The 21199-nt window shown below is 61.2% G+C and overlaps 1 protein-coding gene across 1 annotated transcript in view; it reads right to left on the bottom strand.

The window, feature by feature from the left end:
- Positions 1-342: 342 nt before the first annotated feature.
- Positions 343-21199, bottom strand: part of VPS52 (VPS52 subunit of GARP complex) — a 39399-nt gene continuing 18542 nt past the window's right edge. The window contains exons 7-15 of the mRNA XM_038742253.1: positions 20365-20520; positions 13707-13825; positions 9376-9499; positions 6747-6842; positions 6545-6652; positions 4149-4214; positions 2057-2168; positions 1821-1939; positions 343-561 (exon numbers count right to left, since the gene is read on the bottom strand). Coding sequence (XP_038598181.1) covers positions 415-561; positions 1821-1939; positions 2057-2168; positions 4149-4214; positions 6545-6652; positions 6747-6842; positions 9376-9499; positions 13707-13825; positions 20365-20520 — 1047 coding nt within the window. The 3' untranslated portion in view covers positions 343-414. The remainder of the gene's footprint in view (positions 562-1820; positions 1940-2056; positions 2169-4148; positions 4215-6544; positions 6653-6746; positions 6843-9375; positions 9500-13706; positions 13826-20364; positions 20521-21199) is intronic.

Here is a 21199-nt window from a genome sequence, read left to right on the forward strand (position 1 = left end):
GAACATATAGGGACAGTCCCCACCTTGGGCCTCAGTTTACCTCATCTGTAAAATGGGGATGAAGACCGGGACCCAACCTGATCCCCTGGGAACCTCCCCGGCGCTTAGAACAGCGCTTGGCACCTAGTAAGCGCTTAATAAACGCCATCGTTATCCCCCGCGCACAAGGAGTCTCGACTTGTCGCGCACCCGGACTGTCTGCCTGCTGTCACGGCGCCGTCTCCCCGGCGCTTAGTACAGCGCCCCGCACGCGCCGAGCGCTCAACGAGTACCGCCGAACGGACGGACGCGTCTCCTTCCCGTCGCCCGCCGGCGGGAGGGACCGACACGGGCATGTTGGCGGGTGGGCACGCCTCTGTGTTTATTGTCGTGCCGCCCCCCTTCCCGGCGCTCGGCGCGGGCGCTCAGCACAGCTCAGAAGTTGGGCTTGTGCTTCTTGAGTTCCACCATGAGGTGATGGATGTTGATGAGGTCGGCGCGGGCCGGGAGGGAGCGCAGGGGCGGCTGCGACAGGAGGCGGTGGAAGCGGTGGTAGTACTGGATCAGCTGGGTCAGCGCGCCCTGAGGGGCCCGGGAGGGGTCGGGGGTCACTTGGGGGGGCCCGGGGGTCAGGGGTCACTCCATCGGAGCGGGCCCGGGGGGTCCCTTGGACGAGGGACTCGGGGGGATGGAGGGTCGCTGGGGTGAGGGACTCGAGAGCGAGGGGTCGGGGGTCACTCGGGTGGGGGATTCGGGGAGATCGAGGGGTCGGGGGTCACTCGGGTGAGGGGCTCGGGGAGATCGAGGGGTCAGGGGTCACTCGGGAGAAGGACCCGAGGAGATCAGGGGGTTAAGGGTCATCTGGGTGAGGGATTTGGGGAGATTGAGGGGTCAGGGGTCACTCGGACGAGGGATTCGGGGAGGCCGAGGGGTCAGGGGTCACGTGGACGAGGGATTCGGGGAGGTCGAGGGGTCAGGGGTCACTTGGAGGAGGGATTCGGGGAGGTCGAGGGGTCAGGGGTCACTTGGTCGAGGGACTCGGGGAGGTCGAGGGGTCAGGGGTCACTTGGTCGAGGGATTTGGGGAGCTCAAGGGGTCAGGGGTCACTTGGACGAGGGATTCGGGGAGATCGAGGGGTCAGGGGTCACTTGGGTGAGGGATTCGGGACGTCAAGAGGTCAGGGATCACTTGGGTGAGGGATTCAGGGAGATCGAGAGGTCAGGGGTCACTTGGGCGAGGGACTCGGGGGAATCAAGGGGTCAGGGGTCACTCGGATGAGGGACTCGGGGAGATCAAGGGGTCAGGGGTCACTCGGATGAGGGACGTGGGGGAATCAAGGGGTCACTTGGATGGGGGATTCCGGGAGATCAAGGGGTCTGGGGTCACTCGGATGAGGAACTCGGGGAGATCAAGGGGTCCGGGGTCACTTGGATGAGGAACTCGGGGAGATCGAGAGGTCAGGGGTCACTCGGGTGAGGGACTCGGGGGAATCAAGGGGTCACGGGTCACTCGGATGAGGGACTCGGGGAGATCAAGGGGTCAGGGGTCACTCGGATGAGGAACTCGGGGAGATCAAGGGGTCCGGGGTCACCTGGATGAGGGATTCAGGGACATCAAGAGGTCAGGGGTCACTCGGTTGAGGGACTCAGGGAAATCGAAGGGTCAGGGGTCACTCGGATGAGGGATTTGGGGAAGTGAAGAGGTCAGAGGGTCACTTGGGTGAGGAAGTTGGGGAGATCAAGGGGTCAGGGGTCACCCGGACGAGGGACTCCGGGGGACGAAGGGGTCAAGGGTCACCGGGCTGAGGCGGGGCTCCGCGGAGGGGCCGAGGGGTCAGTCACCTGGATGATGCTGGTCCCGTTTTTGAAGTTGGTGAAGCTCCTCATGACGTCCTGGCTCAGGGACTCGACGGACACCTTCCAGGTGGAGGCGAACCCGCGGGCCAGCTGGCTCACGCGCGCTGGGGGCCGGGACGGGACGGGACGGGAAGGGACGGGACGGGGGGCTTCCGGTCACTTGGCCGCCCCCCTCCCACCGCCCCCCTATCCCCGCCCCCCGCCCCCCGGCCGGGCCTCACCCTCCTCCCCGCGGAGTCGGTCGGCCTGTCCCCGCTCCACCAGGGCCTCGGCCTCCTTGACGAAGGCCACCAGCCCCCCGAACGGAGGCGACAGCAGCTCCTCGATGAACTCCTTCCGGGGCCGGAGGGGGGAGAACGGGGGTCATCGCCCGGTGGGCGGTGGGGGGGGGGACGGGGACCCCGGGGTCACCGGACGGGGTGGGGGGAGAGGGGCTTGGGGAGGTCACGGGGGGGGGGGTCCGAGGGGTCAACGGAAGTGGGGGAGGGCTTGGGGGTGCTCATCAGAGGTGGGGGGAGGGCCCGGGGGGGGTCACCGGATGGGGGTGGGACTTGGGGGGGGCCCCACCGGATGTGGGGGGGAGGGGTGGAGGGGGGCACCGGAAGTTGGGGGGGAGTTTGGGGAGGTCACTAGAGGTGGGGGGAGGTACTGGGGGGGGGGTCACTGGAAGGGAGGAGGGACTTGTGGGGGGTCACCGGATGTGGGGGGGGGAGCTTGAAGAGGTCATTAGAGATGGGGGGAGGTACTGGGCGGGGTCACCTGAAAGGGGGAGGGACTTGGGGGGGGTCACCGGATGTGGGGGGGGAGCTTGGAGAGGTCATTAGAGGTGGGGGGAGGTACTGGGGGGGTCACCTAAAGGGAGGAGGGACTTGGGGGGGGTCACCGGAGGTGGGGGGGAGGGGCGGAGGGGGTCACCGGAAGTGGGGGGGAGCTTGGGGAGGTCACTAGAGATGGGGGGGGAGGGACGGGGGGGGGGTCATCGGTTTGGGGGAGGGCATGGGGGGGTCACCGGATGTGGAGGGGAGGGGTGGAGGGGTCACCGGAAGTGGGGGGGAGCCTGGGGAGGTCACCGGATGTGGTGGGGGGGGGTCACCGGAAGAGGGGGGGAGCTTGGAGAGGTCATTAGAGGTGGGGGGAGGTGCTGGGGGGGGTCACCTGAAGGGAGGAGGGACTGGGGGGGGGGGGGGCACCGGATGTGGGGAGGAGGGGCGGAGGGGGTCACCAGAAGTTGGGGGGGGGAGCTTGGGGAGGTCACTAGAGATGGGGGGGAGGATGGGGGGGTCCACCAGATTTGGGGAGGGAATTGGGGGGGGTCACCGGATGTGGATGGGAGGGGCGCAGGGGTCACTGGAAGTGCGGGGGGAGTCTGGGGAGGTCACTAGAGTTGGGGGGGGAGGGACGGGGGGGTCACCAGATTGGGGGGGAATGGGGGGGGCCACCGGAAGTGGGGGGGGGGGAGCTTGGGGAGGTCACTAGAGGTGAGGGGAGGGACGAGGGGGTCACCAGAAGGGGGGAGGGAATTGGGAGGTCACTGGAAGTGGGGGGGGGGGGGAGCTTGGGGAGGTCACTAGAGGTGGGGGGAGGGACTTCGGGGGGGTCATCGGATGTGGCTGGGAGGGGCGGAGGGGTCACCGGAAGTGCGGGGGGAGCCTGGGGAGGTCACTAGAGGTCGGGGGGCAGGGACGGGGGGGGTCACCAGGAGGGGGGAGGGATTTGGGGGGGTCACTGGATGTGGGGGGAGTTTGGGGAGGTCACTAGAGGTGGGGGGAGGGGCATGGGGGTCACCGGAAGTGGGGGAGGGCTTAAGGGGGGGGGTCACTAAAGGTGTGGGGGGGGTTGGGGGGGTCACCAGAAGGGGGGAGGGGCTTGAGGGGGGGTCACAGGAACTGGGGGGAGGGGCGGAGGGGTCACCGGAAGTGGGGAAGGGACTTGGGGGGGGTCACGGGAAGTGGGGGGAAGGACAGAGGGGTCAACAGAAGTGGGGGAGGCACTTGGGGGGGTGTCACAGGAAGCGGGGGGGAAGGGCGGGGGGGGACTTGGGGGGGGCCATGGGAAGTGGGGGGAGGGACGGAGGGGTCCCCGGAAGTGGGGGAGGGGCTTGGGGGGAGGGTCAAAGGAGGTGGGGGGAGGGACGGGGGCGTCACCGGAAGTGGGGGGCCGTCACGGGAAGTGGGGGGGAGGGATGGAGGGGTCACCGGAAGTGGGGGACGGACTTGAGGGGGAGTCACGGGAAGTGGGGGAGGGACTTGGGGGGGGGTCACCGGAAGGGGGGGGTCACCGGATGTGGGGGCAGGGGGGCGGGGGGGGTCCCACCTGGGTCCGGGCGTTGAGCAGCTGCTGAAACCCCTCCACCTCCTTGCTGTCGTCGGCCGCCCGCTCCTGCTCGGGGCGAGGGTTTCCGTCGGTTTCGAGGGGCCCCGCTCGGCCCTCGCTCCGGGCCCATCATCATCGATCGTATTTATTGAGCGCTTACTGTGCGCAGAGCACTGTACTAAGCGCTTGGGAAGTCCAAGTTGGCAACATAGAGAGACGGTCCCTACCCAACGGTGGGGGCCGAGCGCCGGCGTACTGAGAGGGGCGGCCACGGGGTTCTCGGGGAGAAGGGGCGTTCGCCAGTAGTATCCACCTCTTTTCTTTTTTGGAATGATACCGGCTAGGCGCTCACTAGATAGCCAGCGCTGTTCTAAACGCCGCGGGGAGACTGGAATGAACCGGAGGGCGAGGCCGCCCTTCTCGCCCGGGGTCACCCGACTGGACGGGCGGCGGAGCCGGGATTAGAACTCGGGTCCCCGGCTGCCGGGAAGCAGCGTGGCTCAGTGGGAAGAGGGTCAGGGGTCGTGGGTTCGAATCCCGGCTCCACCACTTGCCAGCTGGGCGACCTGGGGCCAGTCACTTCACTTCTCCGGGCCTCAGTTCCCTCATCCGTCCAATGGGGATGAAGGCCGGGAGCCCCCCGTGGGACAACCCGATCACCTTGTATCCTCCCGGGCGCTTAGAACAGCGCTCGGCACATAGTAAGCGCTTAATAAATGCCATTATTATCATCGATGTCACCCACCAGGCCGCGGCTTCTCGGGATTTCCGGGGACGCTGTACTGAGCGCTCGGGGAACGCGACCCCGGGGAGAAGGTGCCTCCTCTGCCCTCCGACGACGGAGGAGGGGCGGGGGGGGGAGGTCAAGGCCAGAGGCCGTTGCCATGGGGACGGCGGGGCGGGCACGGATGCCGTCGCCATGGGGACGGCGGGGCGGGCACGGATGCCGTTGCCATGGGGACGGGAGGCGGGCACCGCCGGCTCTTGAGATCCGGTGCTTAGAACAGTGGGACCGTCTCTACCTGTTGCTGACTTGGCCTTCCCAGGCGCTTAGTACAGTGCTCTGAACACAGTAATTGCTCAATAAATACGATTGACTGAATAAATGAATAGTGAGTACTTAAATACCATGATGATGATGATGGAGAGGCAACTGGGCTGTTGCCATGGGGATGGGGTGGCTATGCTTGTTGCCTTGGCAGTGGTGCCGATGCGCACCCCCCCCACTGATAATAATAATCAATCAATCAATCGTATTTAATAATACTAATAACGGCATTTTTTAAGCGCTTACTATGTGCCAAGCACTGTTCTAAGCGCTGTGTGGGGGGGGATACGTGGTGATCAGGTTGTCCCCCCGGGGGGCTCCCAGTCCTCATCCCCATTTTACAGAGGAGGGAACTGAGGCTCAGAGAAGCGAAGTGACTTGCCCAAGGTCACCCAGCGGACGTGCGGGGGAGCCGGGATTCGAACCCACGACCTCGGACTCCCAAGCCTGGGCTCTGGCCACTGAGCCACGCCGCTTCTTGAGCCCGTTGTTGGGTAGGGACCGTCCCTATATGTTGCCAACTTGGACTTCCCAAGCGCTTAGTACAGTGCTCTGCACATAATGAGCGCTCAATAAATACGACTGAGTGAATGAATGAATGCGGACCACAGCCTGGCTGTTGCCACGGGGACGGCGGCGGAGCACGGATGCTCATGGCCATGGGGACGGCGGCGGGGAGCACGGATGACAGTTGCCATGGGGACTGTGGTGGAGCAGGGATGCTCGTTGCCATGGAGACTGTGGTGGAGCGTGGATGCTCGTCGCCATGGGGACGGCGGCAGAGCACGGATGCTCATCGCCATGGGGACGGCCCCAGGGAGCATGGATGACAGTTGCCATGGGGACTGTGGTGGAGCAAGGATGCTCGTTGCCATGGAGACTGTGGTGGAACGTGGATGCTCGTCGCCATGGGGACAGCGGCAGAGCACGGATGCTCATCGCCATGGGGACGGCGGCGGGGAGCACGGATGACAGTTGCCATGGGGACTGTGGTGGAGCAGGGATGCTCGTTGCCACGGAGACGACTGTGGTGCAGCGTGGATGCTCATCGCCATGGGGACGGCAGCAAACCACAGAGGCTCATTCCATGGGGACGGCGGCAGAGCACGGATGCTCATCGCCATGGGGACGGCGGCAGGGAGCATGGATGACGGTTGCCATGGGGACTGTGGTGGAGCAGGGATGCTCGTTGCCATGGGGACGGCAGCAAAGCACGAATGCTCGTCGCCACGGGGACGGCGGCGCGGAGCACGGATGCTCGTCGCCACGGGGACGGCAGTGGGGTACGGCTGCTCGCCCCCAAAGTCGGGAGCCGCGTGGACGCCCGGGGGGCGGAGGGGCCGCTCACCATGAGGACGCCCAGCATCATGTCGTAGTTGTTGATCAGGAAGATGAGCTGCTCCTTCCGGGACGAGAACTCGGCGGCCACGCGCAGCACGAAGTTCTCCACCTCCACCTGCCCGGGGGGAAGGGGGACCGGGGGCGACGCTTAGTCCAGTGCTCTGCACACAGTAAGCGCTCAATAAACAGGAATGACGATGACCTCTGACCTGTAGCTGGCCGAGGAGCTGCAGGGTGCGCTCGCTGGGGATGGTCTGGTTGATGCTGACCAGGGCGGAGGAGAACTCGGCGTAGCGGCGGGTGATCTGGGGGGGCCGGCGGGGGGGCCCGAGGGCGGGGGAGGGAGGTGGGACAGGGTCCGGCCTCCCCCCCCCCCCCGAGACCCGCCCCCGTCCGCCGTGACCCCGCGGTGACCCCCTCGTGACTCGACGGAGGCCCCGCGGCGACCCCAGGATGACCCCGGCTGGGACCCCAGAGCGGCCTCGTGACGACCCTCAGGTGACCCCAGCTTTGACCTCAGGATGACCCCGGCCGGGACCCCGGACTTGACCCCACGATGACCCTGGCCGGGACCCCCAGAGTGGCCCCGTGATGACCTTCCAGTGACCCCGGCTATGACCCCAGGATGACCCCGGCCGGGGCCCCCAGAGGAGAGGCCCCGTGGCGACCCTAAAGTGACCCCGGCTATGACCCCAGGATGACCCCGGCTGGGACCCCCGAGAGGCCCCACGGTGACCCCGGCTGTGACCCTACGATGACCCCGGCCGGGACCCCAGAGTGGCCCCGAGGCGACCCTAAAGTGACCCGGGCTATGACCCCAGGATGACCCCGGCCGGGACCCCAGATGGGCCCCAAGGTGACCGTCCAATGACCCCGGATATGACCCCCACGATGACCCCGACCGGGACCCCAGAGTGGCCCCATGACGAACCTAAAGCGACCCTACTTACGACCCCAGGATGACCCCCAGATAGGCCCCAAGGTGACTATCCTATGACCCCCGATGTGACCCCACGATGACCCCGGCCGGGACCCCAGAGAGGCCCTGCGGTGACCCTAAAGTGACCCCGGCTATGACCCCAGGCTGACCCCGGCCGGGACCCCGAGAGGCCCCACGGTGACCCCGGCTGTGACCCCACGATGACCCCGGCCGGGACCCCAGAGTAGCCCTGAGGCGACCCTAAGGTGACCCGGGCTATGACCCCAGGATGACCCCGGCCGGGACCCCAGAGAGGCCCCGCGGTGACCCTCCGGTGACCCCGGATGTGACCCACGATAACCCCGGCTGGGATCCCAGAGTGGCCCCATGACGAACCTAAAGTGACCCTACTTACGACCCCAGGCTGACCCCCAGATAGGCCCCAAGGTGACCATCCGATGACCCCCGATGTGACCCCACGATGACCCCGGCCGGGACCCCAGAGAGGCCCTGCGGTGACCCTAAAGTGACCCCGGCTATGACCCCAGGATGACCCCGGCTGGGACCCCCGAGAGGCCCCACGGTGACCCCGGCTCTGACCCCACGATGACCCCGGCCGGGACCCCAGAGTGGCCCCCTGGAGATCCTAAAGTGACCCCGGCTATGACCCCAGGATGACCCCGGCCGGGACCCCAGAGAGGCCCCGCGGTGACCCTCCGGTGACCCCGGATGTGACCCACGATAACCCCGGCTGGGACCCCAGAGTGGCCCCGTGACGAACCTAAAGCGACCCTACTTACGACCCCAGGATGACCCCCAGATAGGCCCCAAGGTGACCGTCCGATGACCCCGGATGTGACCCCACGATGACCCCGGCTAGGACCCCAGAGTGGCCCTGTGGCGACCCTAAAGTGACCCCGCTTACGATGGCCCCCAGAAGGGCCCCATGGTGACCCTCCAGTGACCCCAGCTGGGACCCCAGAGTGGCCCCGTGACGAACCGAAAGTGACCCTGCTTACGACCCCAGGATGACCTCCAGAGTGGCCCCACGGTGACCCTCCGGTGACCCCGGCTGTGACCCCACGATGACCCCACCTAGGACCCCAGAGTGGCCCCGTGACGAACCTAAAGTGACCCTGCTTATGACCCCCAGAGAGGCCCCACGGTGGCCCTCCGGTGACCCCGGCTGTGACCCCACGATGACCCCGGCTGGGACCCCAGAGTGGCCCCGGGACAAACCGAAAGTGACCCTGCTTACGACCCCAGGATGACCCCCCGAGAGGCCCCACGGTGACCCTCCGGTGACCCCGGCTATGACCCCAGGACAACCCCTGGCTGGGATCCCCAAGAGGCCCCACGGTGACTCTGGCTGGGACCCCACGATGACCCCAGCCGGGACCCCAGAGTGGCCCCGTGACGAACCTAAAGCGGCCCTACTTACGACCCCAGGATGACCCCCATATAGGCCCCAAGGTGACCGTCCGATGACCCCGGATGTGACCCCACGATGACCCCGGCCGGGACCCCAGAGTGGCCCCGTGACGAACCGAAAGTGACCCTGCTTACAACCCCAGGATGACGCCCCGAGTGGCCCCACGGTGACCCTCCGGTGACCCCGGCTGACCCCCGCCGGGACCCCGGAGTGGCCCCATAGTGACCCCGGCTGTGACCCCACGACGGCCCCACGGTAACCCTAAAGTGACCCCGGCTATGACCCCAGGATGACCCCGGCCGGGACCCCCGAGCGGCCCCACGGTGACCCCGGCTGTGACCCCACGACGACCCCAGATGAACCGAAAGTGACCCCGCTTACGACCCCAGGATGACCCCGGCTGTGACCCCAGGATGACCCCGGCTGTGACCCCACGGTGACCCCGGCCCGCGAGCCCCCCCCACGGTGACCCCCGGCCTTGACTCACGTAGTGGGGCCTGGTGTCCAGCTCCCCGAGGCGCTGGGGGTCGGACCCGCGGATGCTCTGGATGTTCATCTCCAGGATCAGCTCGAAGCGCGGCCACAGGACCGCCAGGGCCTGCTCCCAGTACCTGGCGGGGTCACCCGGGGGTCATCCGGGGGTCACCCGGGGGTCCCCGGCGGGGGTCTCGGTCCCCCGCGGGAGGAAGGGAGCGACCGACTGGCCAACCTGTCCTTCCCGAGCGCTCAGTACAGTGCCCGGCACACAGTGAGCGCTCAATAAATACGACTGAATGAATGAATGAATGAATGAATGACCAGGGGGCGAACGGTGGGGAGGGTCAGCGCCCCGGCGCTCAATAAATACGACTGACTGACTGAATGAATGAATGAGTAGGGGGCGAACGGTGGGGAGGGTCACCGCCCCGGCGCTCAATAAATACGAATGAATGAATGAATGAATGACCGGGGGCGAACGGTGGGGAGGGTCATCGCCCCGGCGCTCAATAAATACGACTGAATGAATGAATGAATGAATGACCAGGGGGCGAACGGTGGGGAGGGTCAGCGCCTGGGCGCTCAATACAACTGAATGAATGAATGAATGAATGAATGACCAGGGGGCGAACGGTGGGGAGGGTCATCGCCCTGGCGCTCAATAAATACGACTGAATGAATGAATGAATGACCAGGGGGCGAACGGTGGTGTCAGCGCCCCAGCGCTCAATAAATAAGACTGAATGACTGAATGAATGAATGAGTAGGGGGCGAACGGTGGGGACGGTCATCGCCCCGGCGCTCAATAAATACGAATGAATGAATGAATGAATGAATGAATGAGCAGGGGGCGAACGGTGGGGAGGGTCATCGCCCCGGCGCTCAATAAATACGACTGAATGAATGAATGAATGAATGACCAGGGGGCGAACGGTGGAGAGGGTCACCGCCCCGGCGCTCAATAAATACGACTGAATGAATGAATGAATGAATGAATGACCAGGGGGCGAACGGGGGGGAGGGTCATCGCCCCGGCGCTCAATAAATACGACTGAATGAATGAATGAATGAATGCCCAGGGGGCGAACGGTGGAGAGGGTCACCGCCCCGGCGCTCAATAAATACGACTGAATGAATGAATGAATGAATGAATGAACAGGGGGCGAAAGGTGGGGAGGGTCATCACCCCGGCGCTCAATAAATACGACTGAATGAATGAATGAATGAATAAGCAGGGGGCAAACGATGGGGAGGGTCAGCGCCTCGGCGCTCAATAAATACGACTGAATGAATGAATGAATGAATGACCAGGGGGCGAACGGTGGGGAGGGTCATCGCCCGGGCGCTCAATAAATACAACTGAATGAATGAATGAATGACCAGGGGGCAAACGGTGGGGAGGGTCATCGCCCCGGCACTCAATAAATACGACTGAATGAATGAATGAATGACCAGGGGGTGAACGGTGGGGAGGGTCATCGCCCCGGCGCTCAATAAATACGACTGAATGAATGAATGAATGAGCAGGGGGCGAACGGTGGGGAGGGTCATCGCCCCGGCGCTCAATAAATACGACTGAATGAATGAATGAATGAATGACCAGGGGGCGAAGGGTGGGGAAGGTCATCGCCCTGGCACTCAATAAATACGACAATGAATGAATGAATGAATGAATGAATGAATGACCGGGGGTGAACGGTGGGGAGGGTCATCGCCCCGGCGCTCAATAAATACGACTGAATGAATGAATGAATGAATGAATGAGCAGGGGGCAAACGGTGGGGAGGGTCATCGCCCCGGCGCTCAATAAATACGACTGAATGAATGAATGAATGAATGAATGAGCAGGGGGCAAACGGTGGGGAGGGTCATCGCCCCGGCGCTCAATAAATACGACTGAATGAATGAATGAATGACCAGGGGGTGAACGGTGGGGAGGGTCATCACCCCGGCGCTCAATAAATACGACTGAATGAATGAATGAATGAGCAGGGGGCGAACGGTGGGGAGGGTCATCGCCCCGGCGCTCAATAAATACGACTGAATGAATGAATGAATGAATGACCAGGGGGCGAAGGGTGGGGAAGGTCATCGCCCTGGCACTCAATAAATACGACTGAATGAATGAATGAATGAATGAATGACCGGGGGCGAACGGTGGGGAGGGTCATCGCCCCGGCGCTCAATAAATACGACTGAATGAATGAATGAATGAATGAGCAGGGGGCAAACGGTGGGGAGGGTCATCTCCCCGGCGCTCAATAAATACGACTGAATGAATGAATGAATGAATGACCAGGGGGCGAACGGTGGGGAGGGTCACCGCCCCGGCGCTCAATAAATATGACTGAATGAATGAATGAATGAATGAATGACCAGGGGGCGAACGGTGGGGAGGGTCATCACCCCGGCGCTCAATAAATACGACTGAATGAATGAATGAATGAATAAGCAGGGGGCGAACGATGGGGAGGGTCAGCGCCTCGGCGCTCAATAAATACGACTGACTGACTGAATGAATGAATGAATGAATGACCAGGGGGCGAACGGTGGGGAGGGTCATCGCCCCGGCACTCAATAAATACGACTGACTGACAATGAATGAATGAATGACCAGGGGGCAAACGGTGGGGAGGGTCATCGCCCCGGCACTCAATAAATACGACTGACTGACAATGAATGAATGAATGACCAGGGGGCAAACGGTGGGGAGGGTCATCGCCCCGGCGCTCAATAAATACGACTGAATGAATGAATGAATGAATGAATGAATGACCAGGGGGCGAACGGTGGGGAGGGTCATTGCTCCGGCGCTCAATAAATACGACTGAATGAATGAAGGAATGAATGAATGACCAGGGGCGAACGGTGGGGAGGGTCATCGCCCCGGCACTCAATAAATACGACTGAATGAATGAATGAATGACCAGGGGGTGAACGGTGGGGAGGGTCATCGCCCCGGCGCTCAATAAATACGACTGAATGAATGAATGAATGAGCAGGGGGCGAACGGTGGGGAGGGTCATCGCCCCGGCGCTCAATAAATACGACTGACTGACTGACTGAATGAATGAATGAATGTGGGGAGGGTCATCGCCCTGACGCTCAATAAATACGACTGACTGAATGAATGAATGAATGACCGGGGGCGAACGGTGGGGAGGGTCATCGCCCTGGCGCTCAATAAATACGACTGAATGAATGAATGAATGAATGAGCAGGGGGCGAACGGTGGGGAGGGTCATCGCCCCGGCGCTCAATAAATACAACTGAATGAATGAATGAATGACCAGGGGGCGAACGGTGGGGTCAGCGCCCCGGCGCTCAATAAGTACAACTGAATGAATGAATGAATGAATGAATGCCCAGGGGGCGAACGGTGGGGAGGGTCATCGCCCCGGCGCTCAATAAATACGACAATGAATGAATGAATGAATGAGCAGGGGGCGAATGGTGGTGAGGGTCATCGCCCCGGCGCTCAATAAATACAACTGAATGAATGAATGAATGAATGAATGAGCAGGGGGTGAACGGTGGGGAGGGTCATCGCCCTGGCGCTCAATAAATACGACTGAATGAGTGAGTGAATGAGTGAATGAATGAATGAATGAATGAATGAATGACCAGGGGGCAAACGGTGGGGAGGGTCATCGCCCCGGCGCTCAATAAATACGACTGAATGAATGAATGAATGAATGAATGAATGACCAGGGGGCGGCCATCACACCTAGGGGTCACCGGGCAACGGGGGGGTTCATTCATTCATTCATTCAACCATTTATTGAGCGCTTACCGTGCGCAGAGCACTGTACTGAGCGCTTGGCAAGGACACGTTGGCGCATCCGGGAGTCACCGGTGGGGGGGAGGGGAGTGACGGGGGAGGGGGGGTCCCGGGCCAGTTCGGGGGGCGGCCATCACACCCAGGGGTCACCGGTGGGGGGGAGGGGAGTGACGGGGGGGGGTGTCTCTCAAGGTCATCACCCTTCCCAAGCGCTTAGTCCAGTGCTCCGCACACAGTAGGCGCTCAGTAAATACGACCGACCGGACCCGCTCGCGGCTTGGGACCGCCTCTCCCCGTTGGTCCTTTCCGAGCGCTCGGTCCATCATCATCATCATCATCATCATCGATCGTACTTATTGAGCGCTTCCTGTGTGCGGAGCGCTGTACTAAGCGCTTGGGAAGGCCAAGTCGGCAACGTCTAGAGACGGTCCCTACCCGACAGCGGGCTCACGGTCGAAAAGGGGGACTCCTAAAAGGGGGAGCGCTCAGTAAGTACACCGGGCCCAACGGGGGGGGGGGGGCGCGGCGCTCAGTAAGTAGCCCGGGGCGGGCCCACCGACCTGTCCAGCGCGGAGACGTCCCTCTTGGCGGCGATGGCCCGGAAGCGCAGGACCAGGTGGATGCAGAGGAAGACGGCGATGGCGTCGTAGCAGCCCGACAGGTAGGAGTCCAGGTGTTTCTGCGGGGCACGGCTGTACTGAGCGCACCACGGCGGGCGCTCAGTAAATAGGATCGAACAAATGAATAAATGAACGGATACCGTCTTCTCCCAGGCGCTCAGTGCAGTGCTCCGCACATGGTGGGCGCTCAGTAAATAAGATCGAACGGATGAATGAATGAACGGATATCGTCCTCTCCTGGGCGCTCAGTACAGTGCTCCGCACACGGCGGGCGCTCAGTAAATGCGATCGAATGGATGAATAAATGAACGGATATTGTCCTCTCCCGGGCGGTCAGTACAGTGCTCCGCACACGGCGGGCACTCAGTAAATACGATCGAACAAATGAATAAATGAACGGATATCGTCCTCTCCTGGGCGCTCAGTACAGTGCTCCGCACACGGCGGGCGCTCAGTAAATACAATCAAACAGATGAATGAATGAACGGATATCATCCTCTCCCAGGTGCTCGGTACAGTGCTCCGCACACGGTGGGCGCTCAGTAAATAGGATCGAACGGATGAATAAATGAATGGCTATCGTCCTCTCCTGGGCGCTCAGTACAGTGCTCCGCACACGGCGGGCGCTCAGTAAATAGGATCGAACAGATGAATAAATGAATGGATATTGTCCTCTCCCGGGCGCTCAGTACTTTGCTCCGCACACGGTGGGCGCTCAGTAAATACGATCGAACGGATGAATGAATGAATGGATATCGTCCTCTCCTGGGCGCTCAGTACTTTGCTCCGCACAGGGTGGGCGCTCAGTAAATAGGATTGAACGGATGAATAAATGAACGGATATCATCCTCTCCCGGGCGCTCGGGACAGTGCTCCGCACACGGTGGGCGCTCAGTAAATAGGATCAAACGGATGAATGAATGAACAGATATCGTCCTCTCCCGGGCGCTCAGTACAGTGCTCCGCACATGGCGGGCGCTCAGTAAATACGATCGAACGGATGAATAAATGAATGGTTATTGTCCTCTCCCGGGCGCTCAGTACAGTGCTCCGCATATGGTGGGCGCTCAGTAAATACGATCGAATGGATGAATAAATGAATGGATACTGTCCTCTCCCAGGCGCTCGGTACAGTGCTCCGCACACGGCGGGCGCTCAGTAAATAGGATTGAACAAATGACTGAATGAACGGATATCATCCTCTCCCAGGCGCTCGGTACAGTGCTCCGCACACAGCGGGCGCTCAGTAAATGCGATCGAACGGATGAATGAATGAACGGATATCGTCCTCTCCCGGGCGCTCGGTACAGTGCTCCGCACACGGTGGGCGCTCAGTAAATACGATCGAACGAATGAATAAATGAATGGATATCGTCCTCTCCTGGGCGCTCAGTACAGTGCTCCGCACACGGCGGGCGCTCAGTAAATGTGATCGAACGGATGAATAAATGAACGGATACAGTCCTCTCCTGGGCGCTCAGGACAGTGCTCCGCACACGGCGGGCGCTCAGTATATAGGATCGAATGGATGAATAAATGAATGGATATCGTCCTCTCCTGGGCGCTCAGTACTTTGCTCCGCACACGGTGGGCGCTCAGTAAATACGATCGAACAAATGAATGAATGAACGGATATCATCCTCTCCCAGGCGCTCGGTACGGTGCTCCGCACACAGCGGGCGCTCAGTAAATAGGATCGAACGGATGAATAAATGAACGGATACCGTCCTCTCCCGGGCGCTCGGTACAGTGCTCCGCACACGGCGGGCGCTCAGTAAATAGGATCGAACGGATGAATAAATGAACGGATACCGTCCTCTCCCGGGCGCTCGGTACAGTGCTCCGCACACGGCGGGCGCTCAGTAAATAGGATTGAACGGATGAATAAATGAATGGATATCGTCCTCTCCTGGGCGCTCAGTAAATACGATCGAATGGATGAATAAATGAATGGATATCGTCCTCTCCTGGGCGCTCAGTACTTTGCTCCGCACACGGTAGGCGCTTAGTAAATAATGATTGAATGGATGAATAAATAAACAGATATCATCCTCTCCCTGGCGCTCGGTACGGTGCTCCGCACACGGTGGGCGCTCAGTAAATAGGATCGAACAAACGAACGGATACCGTCGTCTCCCGAGCGCTCGGTACAGTGCTCCGCACACGGTGGGCGCTCAGTAAATAGGATCGAACGGATTAATAAAGGAATGGATACTGTCCTCTCCCGGGCGCTCAGTACAGTGCTCCGCACACGGTGGGTGCTCAGTAAATACGATCGAACGGATGAATGAATGAACGGATATCGTCCTCTCCCAGGCGCTCGGTACAGTGCTCCGCACACGGCCGGCGCTCAGTAAATAGGATCGAACGGATGAATGAATGAACGGATACCGTCCTCTCCCGGGCGCTCGGGACAGTGCTCCGCACACGGTGGGCGCTCAGTAAATGCGATCGAACTGATGAATAAATGAATGGCCATCGTCCTCTCCTGGGCGCTCAGTACAGTGCTCCGCACACGGCGGGCGCTCAGTAAATAGGATCGAACGGATGACTAAATGAATGGATACCATCCTCTCCCGGGCGCTCAGTACTTTGCTCCGCACACGACAGTCGCTCAGTAAATACGATCGAACGGATGAATGAATGAATGGATATCGTCCTCTCCTGGGCGCTCAGTACTTTGCTCCGCACAGGGTGGGCGCTCAGTAAATAGGATTGAACGGATGAATAAATGAACGGATATCGTCCTCTCCCGGGCGCTCGGGACAGTGCTCCGCACACGGTGGGCGCTCAGTAAATACGATCAAACGGATGAATGAATGAACAGATATCGTCCTCTCCCGGGCGCTCAGTACAGTGCTCCGCACATGGCAGGCGCTCAGTAAATACGATCGAACGGATGAATAAATGAATGGTTATTGTCCTCTCCCGGGCGCTCAGTACAGTGCTCCGCATACGGTGTGCGCTCAGTAAATACGATCGAATGGATGAATGAACGGATACCGTCCTCTCCCGGGCGCTCAGGACAGTGCTCCGCACACGGTGGGCGCTCAGTAAATAGGATCGAACAAATGACTGAATGAACGGATATCATCCTCTCCCAGGCGCTCGGTACAGTGCTCCGCACACAGCGGGCGCTCAGTAAATGCGATCGAACGGATGAATGAATGAACGGATATCGTCCTCTCCCGGGCGCTCGGTACAGTGCTCCGCACACGGTGGGCGCTCAGTAAATACGATCGAACGGATGAATAAATGAACGGATACCGTCCTCTCCCGGGCGCTCGGTACAGTGCTCCGCACACGGCGGGCGCTCAGTAAATAGGATCGAATGGATGAATAAATGAACGGATACCGTCCTCTCCCGGGCGCTCGGTACAGTGCTCCGCACACGGCGGGCGCTCAGTAAATAGGATCGAACGGAGGAATAAATGAACGGATACCATCCTCTCCCGGGCGCTTGGTACAGTGCTCCGCACACGGCGGGTGCTCAGTAAATAGGATTGAACGGAGGAATAAACGAACGGATATCGTCCTCTCCAGGGCGCTCGGTACAGTGCTCCGCACACGGCGGGCGCTCAGTAAATAGGATCGAACAAACGAACGGATACCATCGTCTCCCGGGTGCTCGGTACAGTGCTCCGCACACGGTGGGCGCTCAGTAAATACGATCGAACAAATGAATGAATGAACGAATATCATCCTCTCCCGGGCACTCAGTACTTTGCTCCGCACACGGTGGGCGCTCAGTAAATACGATCGAACGGATGAATGAATGAACGGATATCATCCTCTCCCGGGTGCTCGGGACAGTGTTCCGCACACGGTGGGCGCTCAGTAAATAGGATCGAATGGATGAATGAATGAACGGATACCGTCCTCTCCCGGGCGCTCGGGACAGTGCTCCGCACACGGCGGGCGCTCAGTAAATAGGATCGAATGGATGAATAAATGAATGGATACCATCCTCTCCTGGGCGCTCAGTACAGTGCTCTGCACACGGCGGTCACTCAGTAAATATGATCGAACAGATGAATAAATGAACAGATATTGTCCTCTCCCGGGCGCTCGGGACAGTGCTCCGCACACGGTGGGCGCTCAGTAAATAGGATCTAATGGTTGAATAAATGAATGGATATCGTCCTCTCCCGGGCGCTCAGTACAGTGCCCCGCACACGGTGGGAGCTCAGTGAATATGATCGAACGGATGAATGAATGAACGGATACTGTCCTCTCCCGGGCGCTCGGGACAGTGCTCCGCACACGGCGGGCGCTCAGTAAATAGGATCGAACGGATGAATGAATGAACGGATACCGTCCTCTCCCGGGCGCTCGGTACAGTGCTCCGCACATGGTGGGCGCTCAGTAAATATGATCGAACGGATGAATGAATGAACGGATACCGTCCTCTCCCGGGCGCTCGGTACAGTGCTCCGCACATGGTGGGCGCTCAGTAAATATGATCGAACGGATGAATAAATGAACGGATACCATCCTCTCCTGGGCGCTCAGTACAGTGTTCCGCACACGGTGGGCGCTCAGTAAATAGGATCGAATGGATGAATAAATGAATGGATATCATCCTCTCCCGGGCGCTCGGTACAGTGCTCTGCACACGGTGGGTGCTCAATAAATGCGATCAAACGGATGAATGAATGAACGGATACCGTCCTCTCCCGGGCGCTCGGTACAGTGCTCCGCACACGGCGGGCGCTCAGTAAGTAGGATCGAACAAACGAACGGATACCGTCGTCTCCCGAGCGCTCGGTATGGTGCTCCGCACACAGTGGGCGCTCAGTAAATACCATCAAACGGATAAATAAATGAACGGATACCGTCCTCTCCTGGGCGCTCGGTACAGTGCTCCGCACACGGTGGGCGCTCAGTAAATACAATCGAACGGATGAATGAATGAACGGATATCGTCCTCTCCCGGGCGCTCGGTACAGTGCTCCGCACACGGCGGGCGCTCAGTAAATGCGATCGAGTGGATGAATAAATGAATGGATACGGTCCTCTCCCGGGCGCTCGGGACAGTGCTCCGCACACGGCGGGCGCTCAGTAAATACGATCGAACGGATGAATGAATGAATGGATACCGTCCTCTCCCGGGCGCTCGGGACAGTGCTCCGCACACGGTGGGCGCTCAGTAAATACGATCGAACGGATGAATAAATGAACGGATATCATCCTCTCACGGGTGCTCGGTACAGTGCTCCGCACACGGTGGGCGCTCAGTAAATAGGATCGAACAAACGAACGGATACCGTCGTCTCCCGAGCGCTCGGGACAGTGCTCCGCACATGGTGGGCGCTCAGTAAATAGGATCGAATGGATAAATGAACGGATATCGTCCTCTCCCGGGCGCTCGGTCCAGTGCTCCGCACACGGCGGGCGCTCAGTAAATACGATCGAACGGATGAATGAATGAACGGATATCGTCCTCTCCCGGGCGCTCGGGACAGTGCTCCGCACACGGCGGGCGCTCAGTAAATACGATCGGATGAATAAATGAACGGATATCGTCCTCTCCCGGGCGCTCGGGACAGTGCTCCGCGCACGGCGGACGCTCAGTAAATAGGATCGAACAAACGAACAGATACCATCGTCTCCCGGGCGCTCGGTACAGTGCTCCGCACACGGCGGGTGCTCAGTAAATAGGATCGAACAGGCAAATAAATGAACGGATACCGTCCTCTCCCGGGCGCTCGGTACAGTGCTCTGCACACGGCGGGTGCTCAGTATATAGGATCGAAAGGATGAATAAATGAACGGATACCGTCCTCTCCCGGGCGCTCGGGACAGTGCTCCGCACACGGCGGGCGCTCAGTACGTAGGATCGGAGAAACGGACGGATACCATCGTCTCCCGGGCGCTCGGGACAGTGCTCCGCACACGGCGGGCGCTCAGTAAATAGGATCGAACGGATGAATAAATGAACGGATATCGTCCTCTCCAGGGCGCTCGGAACAGTGCTCCGCACACAGCGGGCGCTCAGTAAATAGGATCGAACGGATGAATAAATGAATGGATACCGTCCTCTCCTGGGCGCTCGGTACAGTGTTCCGCACACGGTTGGCGCTCAGTAAATGCGATCAAGTGGATGAATAAATGAACGGATACGGTCCTCTCCCGGGCGCTCGGGACAGTGCTCCGCACACGGCGGGCGCTCAGTAAATACGATCGAACGGATGAAGAAATGAACGGATATCGTCCTCTCACGGGTGCTCGGTACAGTGCTCCGCACACGGTGGGCGCTCAGTAAATAGGATCGAACAAACGAACGGATACCGTCGTCTCCCGGGCGCTCGGGACAGTGCTCCGCACACGGCGGGCGCTCAGTAAATAGGATCGAACGGATGAATAAATGAACGGATACCGTCCTCTCCCGGGCGCTCGGGACAGTGCTCCGCGCACGGCGGGCGCTCAGTACGTAGGATCGGAGAAACGGACGGATCCCGCCGTCTCCCGGGCGCACGGTGGGCGCTCGGCGGACGCGACCGAACGAACTAGGGGGGGATTGGGGAACGTGCCCGGGCGGCGAGTACAGTGCCCGGGGGGGCGTTCAGTACACAGGGCGGGGGGCGCGGGGACGGACCAGGGTGACGGCCAGGGTGCGGCCCATGACGGCGTTGAAGAGGTCGAGGGCGGCGGGGCCGCACACCGAGAAGAAGTCGCACAGGAAGAGGTACTCGCGGCACGAGTTGTCCAGGAGGGCGTAGTGCTGGCTGCGGAACAGGGACTCGAACGGGAACTGCGGGGGTCAAAGGTCACGGGGGGGCAGGGGTCACGGGGGGTCAGGGGTCACGGGGGTCAGGGGTCAAGGGGGGCCCCCCGCCCCGCCCTCCCCCTCCCCGGTGGGCCGGGGAAACGGGGCTCGGGTGGGACGCGGGGGGGGGGTGGAGGGGGAGCGGTGGGGTCGGGGGTCAAAGGGTCAGGGGTCAAGGGCTCCCATCTCGCTCTCCCCCCGCCCAGGCTATGTACTGAGCGTCTACCGGGGCGCCGGTGGGCACCGTCGGGGGGTGGGGGAGGCCGTGAGGTCAAGGGGGGGCCCCGCCTCGCCCTCCCCGCCCCAGCAGGGGGTGGAAATGGGGTCGGATGGGGTCGGGGGTCAAGGGTCAAAGGGCGGGGTGTCCCTTCTCCCTCTCCCCGTCCCCACCCTATGTGCTGAGCGCCTACCGGGGCTCGAACGGGCACCGTCGGGGGGCGGGGGAGGCGATGGGACGGGCAGTCGAGGGGTCAAAGGGTCAGGGGTCAGGGGTCGAGGGGGGCCCCCGCCTCGCCCTCCCCCTCCCCGCCCCGGGTGTGTGTGTGTGTGTGTGTGTGTGTGTGTGTGTGTGTGTGTGTGGAGATGGGGCTCGGATGGGGTCAGGGGTCAAGGGGCAGGGGGTCCCATCTCGCTTCCCCTGCCCTCACCCTATGTACTGAGCGCC

Source organism: Tachyglossus aculeatus, unplaced genomic scaffold (genome assembly GCF_015852505.1).
Source record: "Tachyglossus aculeatus isolate mTacAcu1 unplaced genomic scaffold, mTacAcu1.pri scaffold_101_arrow_ctg1, whole genome shotgun sequence".
Classification (NCBI taxonomy): Eukaryota; Metazoa; Chordata; class Mammalia; order Monotremata; family Tachyglossidae; genus Tachyglossus; species Tachyglossus aculeatus.